The sequence below is a fragment of the Nicotiana tomentosiformis genome, chromosome 7 (assembly GCF_000390325.3).
Source record: "Nicotiana tomentosiformis chromosome 7, ASM39032v3, whole genome shotgun sequence".
In the NCBI taxonomy this organism is placed as follows: Eukaryota; Viridiplantae; Streptophyta; class Magnoliopsida; order Solanales; family Solanaceae; genus Nicotiana; species Nicotiana tomentosiformis.
The window spans coordinates 7,689,373-7,696,418 of NC_090818.1; the positions used below are offsets into that span (position 1 = coordinate 7,689,373).

The 7,046-nt window shown below is 30.5% G+C and overlaps 1 protein-coding gene across 1 annotated transcript; it reads left to right on the forward strand.

The window, feature by feature from the left end:
- Positions 1 to 3,475: 3,475 nt before the first annotated feature.
- Positions 3,476 to 5,593, forward strand: LOC104119646 (xyloglucan galactosyltransferase XLT2-like). Its single transcript, XM_033652396.1, has one exon. The coding sequence runs from the start codon at positions 3,607 to 3,609 to the stop codon at positions 5,146 to 5,148; it is 1,542 nt and encodes a 513-aa protein (XP_033508287.1). The 5' UTR covers positions 3,476 to 3,606; the 3' UTR covers positions 5,149 to 5,593.
- The last annotated feature ends 1,453 nt before the right edge of the window (positions 5,594 to 7,046 follow it).

The window sequence follows — 7,046 nt, forward strand, 5'->3', positions numbered from 1 at the left end:
TCTTTACATGAAAAGTGGCTAAATTTTGATTACTTTTGAAATTGTGACTATTTTTCAATTATCACTTGTAAATCTGGCTATTTTTGAATTTTCGCTAATTTTTGGCATAGTGATGAATAAACAAATAAAGGAAATCATCTAATGATTTACTACGGCCTACATTTACAATTATTTAGCCAACTTAGGTCATTTCGTGCAAAGAAAATAATCAGCATTTACTTTGTTAAACAATGGCAAAAGCAGAACCAGTTCATAAGCAAAGAATTAAAATATAATAAAAGCAATATGCATTATTGCTAGTTGTAGGCTATGAAATGCTTGGATTCCAAGTTCTAACTGAATATTTCACACTTTAATTTAATACTAATGACAATTAATGAATCAATTTCAAACTTGATTTTTGAGATCCAATGCTCACAGATCTACACCGACTAATGGGAAATAATTTATATAGTCAATGTTAGATTCGATTTTCTTACTTTTTTATTTATTTTTCTTATTTTGAGTATATTGTCCCTAAATTCTGGTCAATACATGTGTCAACTTGAGGTTGACAAACTCTGTCGGTCTTTTAATTATTTATTAATTACAATCAATTTTCCTTTTGTTATTTTTTGTTTTGGTCATATGGAAAGGTATTGACTTCAATCTCAAGCTTTACGTGTACACCTTTTATTACTATCGAAACTCATCTAACAGTTCTAAAAAGGATAATTACGAGTAAATCCTTATAATAGATATTAATCGTTCTTTGATAAAAATGTTAATAGACATGTTATAAAAGATTAAACTATATTGATAGTATTTATGCTGTCAAAACATATAACTTAAATTCAAAAAAGAAATAAATAAATATTTATTATTAAGAATATAAAACTTTGATTTAATTTTATTCGATCCAGTTTTTGCACGGCATCTAAGCAACATTAGCACTGAAGAAAAGTGAGTGCAGTCTTCTACTAATACTGAAATTACCATTTCTACTAAGCAACATTTCAGTATCATTCTACTAATACTGAAATTACCATTTCATATTTCATTTTTCGTAATTTCACTTTACCTGCTCAAACTTCAAAAAAAGGGATAAGCAGTGGCAAAACTAAAAATTTCATCAAGGGTGTTCAAATTTGAAAAAGTGAAATTTTTTTTACGACAAATTAAATGATGCTCCATATGTATTATATAACTCTAAAACGTAATAGTTTACTCATATATGCAATGTAATTTTTCAACGAATGATGATCAATTGACTACTCTTGTGACCATGTGACTTTGTCACGGGGACAAGGTAACACTAAAACTTTGTATACAAACAGTAATACAGTATGTTACTTGATCATAATTTGTTTTTTGCAAGTTTGAAGAAATTACGAGGACATCAAACTAGTCAACATACATAAGTTAATGTAACAATATGATGAAAAAGAAATACTTTCGTTTTAGTATTACCTATATATGATATGGGATTCTTTACTTCATCTTTCCTTTCTGTTACTGATAAAAGTGAAGAACTTTAATTTATTCCTACACTTGCTTCATCCTAGGTGCTAACTGCTAACATATTCTTGTAGTGTTTCACTTTAACAACAGATAACTACAAATCAACTCATAAAAAGTAAAATTAGCAACTTGTAAAATAGGATAACTTGTTATAACATGCTAAATAATAGGGTAAATTTTTCTTCTACTGTTGCTTTATTAGTGTACATAAGTTGAATTTATTCTCATATATTTATTCCATAGATGAGCGGATCTACCAAGACTGGATACCGCTTCATCAAATTCTTTTATTAGATATTTAATATAGGTAATACTAAAACGAAAATATTAGGTATATATGATTTATAAATTTATTTATTTTTTCAAATGTTGACACCGGTTATAAAAGATTCCACGCAAGCTATTAATTTGATAGAGAGATCATTGTGTAATTACTAATTATGTACTCCTTCCGTCTCATATTTTCTGTTATGATTCTCTTGTACACGTCCCTTAAAAAAAAATTAATTAGGATAAAATTTTGATTACTTTACCCTTATTCATGTCTTAACATTTAATCCTTCTTTATTAGTATTTGAACAAAATTAGGTGCTTGTAGTGTTCAAAGATAATTATTACTAAGGGTAAAAAAAAAATTAATTTTATCTTGAACCTCTAAAATGATTCTAAAATAATAAATAATTTGAGATAATATTATTAGTAACCACAATTAATAATATGAGACGGAAGTAGTACATGTTTTCTTTATATATACAACAAGAGGTACATAGTGGTCCTCCAATTGTTTGAACCAAAGTAAGATTTATTTTATTTTGAAAAATAAAATTTCCATGTGGAAATACGATGTTACATTTTGAATGGTCCTAAGTTAGCTTCACATTCCATGTTCCACGTTTCAAATGGAAAGATATATAGTGTACCCATCATTGCTGTCTCCTGTCTTAATCATATTTTGTTGTCATTATAATAACGTGGACGCACCTGATTGATCCGTTGCCATCGAAATTAATACAAATACTTAATTATTCATTGATTCCAATAACAATTACTTAATTATTCATTAGACACTGAAGTCTTCTCAATTTGCACAGTAGATTGTCTTTGCACTTTGGAAACAACCAATCAGAAACAAACACATATTTCTAGCATTTCTTTTAATTCCCCACTCGAAAGTCGAAACTCCACTTTGATATAATATTCTTTCCTGTTTCAATAACACGTCCTTCAACTTGACTATTTGGTGATGAAGAAAAAAACTTTACTGTTTGGTTTGCATTTTGGACGTCGATTTAACTTACTTATCGTGTTATTTTTATAAGATTTTACAGCTAAGATCTCCAAACAGTTTAACTCGTCTATATAGTGTGAAGGTTTTTCAATAATAAACTCATAACAATATGCAAAACTATTCATAACAAGCTTGAGAGGAATCTAAAAAAATTGACTAAATACTTGTAATTAGAGGTCAATGTACATTGGTTGTACAATTTTTTTATATATAGATAGTGTAAAGATTCTTTACCCTTCCAATGAATTTTAACATGTTATAAAATGTTAATTAGTATCACTCCCTTCCATCCTAATGATGATGCTTGGTAAAATTTCCTCCGATATAGTTTGACTTATTATGAAATTTAATAAAAGAAAAAGATTTTTAAAACTTGTAATCTTAAATATACCATAACATTTGTGTGATTATAAAAATTTTATTTAGGATAAAATATGATATTTACAATTAAATTATTTTTAAATACAGAAATATATCGTTCTATTTAAAATAGATTAATAAAAAAATAATGTCACATAAACTAAAATAAAATTAACACCATTTTTACCAAAATAACAATTAATGCTTATTATAAAAAGTTACACATAATTATCTTCTAGGCAACTCAAGTTTTTAAAAATATTTTTGACACAAAAAGCAAACAAAATAAAAATCAGACTACTATATAAAAAGTGGAGGTCACATATGTTAGAATTTCTCCCACCAAATTCCTACTTTCCTTTTCTCCTCTTATTATTCTGTTCATCTTCTTCTTTTGATTCCCACTTCCATTCATTAATTGCTTTATCTTTTTGACGTTTTCTTCTCTGATAACAATTATGTTGCCTTCTGAGAATACTTCCCCTAGAAAAACATTCAAAAAACTCAGAAATTCTTTCCATTTAATCAAATCCCAAGTTGGTTTTCATCACTGTAAATGGTTTTTCCTTATCATTCTAATCCAAATCTCTTTCATTCTTTTCCTCGCCGGAACTTCTCCTCCGGCGTCGCCACCCCAACAACAACAACAACAAAACTTCCAAATCCTAAAACCTCAACGGAACAAACACCAAAAACAGAGCAAGAACCCCATTAACGACCAGCACAAACAGTTAGTACAAGGTAAGGAACAACGTGAGAAGTGTGAATACGGTAGAGTTTACGTATACGATCTTCCAGCAAAGTTCAACAAAGATCTATTAAACAACTGCCATGATTTAGACCCGTGGAGTTCACGTTGTAACGCCGTTTCAAACGGCGGTCTAGGTCCAAAAGCAACTGGACTTGACTCAATCATACCCAAAAATCTCCTCTCCGCTTGGTATTGGACTGATATGTATTCAGCAGAGGTAATTTACCACGAAAGAATGTTGAATTACAAGTGCAGAACCTTGAACCCCAAAAATGCTACTGCTTTTTACATACCTTTTTATTCAGGACTTGCAATTGGTAAAATTTTATGGTTTACTACAGCAAAAGAACGAGATCGGCCTAGTGAAGAGATGTTACAATGGGTAAAAAATCAACCTTATTGGAAACAGAATAACGGGTCGGATCATTTTCTTATGCTGGGTAGATTAACTTGGGCTTTTAGAAGAAAAACTGATGATGATTCAGATTGGGGTACGAGTTTTCTCCGAATGCCACTAATGAAGAATGTTCTCCGTTTATCTATTGAAAAAAATCCATGGGATGATTTAGAGGTAAGTATTCCATATCCTACAGCTTTTCATCCTCGATTCGAATATGAAATTAAACAATGGCAAGATCTAGTGAGGTCGAGAAATCGTTCTAGTCATTTCTGTTTTGTTGGTGCTGTGAGAAAGAAAATCAAGAATGATTTTAGAGAAGTTTTAATGAATTATTGTAAGAACGAGACGAGTTCTTGCAAAGTGGTTGATTGTTCTGTAGCTCATTGTTATGACGGAGCACCAGCAATTTTAGAAGCATTTTTGGATTCGGATTTTTGTTTACAACCAAAAGGGGATGGATTTACGCGAAGATCACAGTTTGATTGTATGTTAGCAGGTTCAATACCTGTTTATTTTTGGGAAAATAGTTTTAAAACTCAATATGAATGGCATTTGCCTTTACCATATGAGAATTATTCAGTTTACATGGATCATAAACAAGTTAGAAATGATACTTCTATAGTTAGAAAAGTGCTTGATAAGTTTAGCAAAGAAGATGTGAGAAAAATGAGAGAGATTTTGATTAATGTTATGCCTAAGTATTTGTATGCAAGATCTAATCAAGGATTAGGGAGTAGTAATGATGCATTTGATATTGCAATTGAGGAAGTTTTGAGGAGATTTAAGCAGCAAAGGGAACAACAACAAATCTTGGAGAAAACAAGTAAAAAGGATCACCCGGTGCACTAAGCTCCCTATGCGAAGGGTCCGGGAAGAGCCAGACCACAAGGGTCTATCATACGCCGCCTTATTCTATATTTATGCGAGAGACTGTTTTTACGGTCGGAACGAGTAAAACTGGAAATTCTATAGAATAAAGCAAGAATTGAAGGTACACTGCTCAATAGGACTTTGGAGTCCTCATTCTTTTTTTTCTTTTTTTCTTAAAGCAATTTTTTTTTAATCTTTATGAATTTCAAAGGGAGCAGCTGTTAGCTGAATAGGAAATTGTAGTGTTAGTAGATGAAGGTGGTAGCCACACCAAGTAGATCATCTCTACAACATATCATATACCTTTTTTTGTTCTCTGTAAATTTTCATAATTGATATAAATGTTACATGATACTTCTGTTCAATGTGCTTGTAATTTCAGAAGAAAAACATAATGAAAAGTGGGGATGGTATATTTTAGTAAGCTTTTGCTTAGTGTATTCAAATATTTTCAGCGAAGAGGAACTTGGAGCATCCTTTAAAGTTGTATTCTTGTGATCAAAAGTAACGGATTCGAGTCGTTACTTGTGTCAAGGTAGGTCACTTACACGCTTCAGTTACGACCCTTCTCCAGATTTTGTACGAACGAGTAATATTTCATGCACCTGCCGACTGTCATTTTTTCCCCCCAATATTTTCAGTCATTTTTCTTATTATTAATTTTGAGGCTAATAAATATTATGGGACAGCCAATTAGTTCCTTGCGTTGTTCAATAGATTTCTTCACCTTGTTTGGTCCTTTCTCTTCAAAAGATTTCATGTTTCTCAACTTTTTTCCCTTTTTTATTGAATGACCATTTCAGCGAAAAGCTAAAGAGTATGAAGTATGAACTTAGTTAATTTCTCTTTTCTTCTTTTGGTGATAAATATTAAATTATCTTACTATTCATCTTTTAGTTAAAAATAAACGTGCTTATAAGTAACTATCTTTTCCCCAAGGCAAAACAAAACAGAAAAAAAGATTTCAGGAATACAATCTTTTGCATATTTGGTTTGAAAACTTTTTACCTGATTTTGAGCCCGTTTGAATTGTCTTTATTAAGTACTTTTAAACCAAAATAACTTTTAAGCCATTTTATAGTGTTTGATTAAAGTAAAAAAAAAAGTACTTTTAAGTACTTGTTTTTAAGCTAAAATGACAAAAACAAGCCAAAAACTAAAATTCATAACTTATTGGTTATGCTTAAAAGTCAATTAAAAAAAGCCAATCCAAACAGGCTCTAATTAGAATTTTGATTAGTTAATCTTTTAACCAAAAACAGTGTGTAGTTAGGGTACAAAGACATCTTTTTAGTAATAACTAGGTAAATTATCTTCAATTACTTATCTAAGTAAGTAGAAATAAAATAAGACTCTTTGAGTAAACTTATAAGCAGGTTTTGTTCTGGTTTAAGCTTAAAAAATAGTTATAAGCTAGTTTGATAGACTTTATAAGTTTACATAAACACCTTTTCACCAATAAATGTTGCCATAGTTGTGAGTTTTTTTTTTGTGGGGGGAGGGGGGGGGGGGTGGAGGATTGAATTTCATTTTGCTGTTCAAATTTAGGTAAAGTAAAGCAACAAAAATTAGTTTATCAGCAGGATACCTTAAATTACGGAGTTGTAATTTGATGTTTTACAATATGGACTAATTTTCAACAACTTTGAAAGGTCAACAGACAACTTGCAAATTTTGTTGACCTCCCCACTTGATAGTAATACACCTTTTAACCCTGGCCCATGGCTTCCTTTTCTGATGTTAAAAATGTCATTAAGGAAAGAAGTAATTATTTAAAAATGATCATCTGGGACCTCCACTGGTTCCTTAAAACGGTGAGTGATTCGAGTCCTGGATATGAAATTACTTTTGTTAGGAAGCTTAATATGGATTTTTCG

Coding starts and splice junctions, on each gene's coding strand:
- LOC104119646 (XM_033652396.1), top strand. CDS start 3,607: ATGTTGCCTTCTGAGAATACTTCCCCTAGAAAAACATTCAAAAAACTC.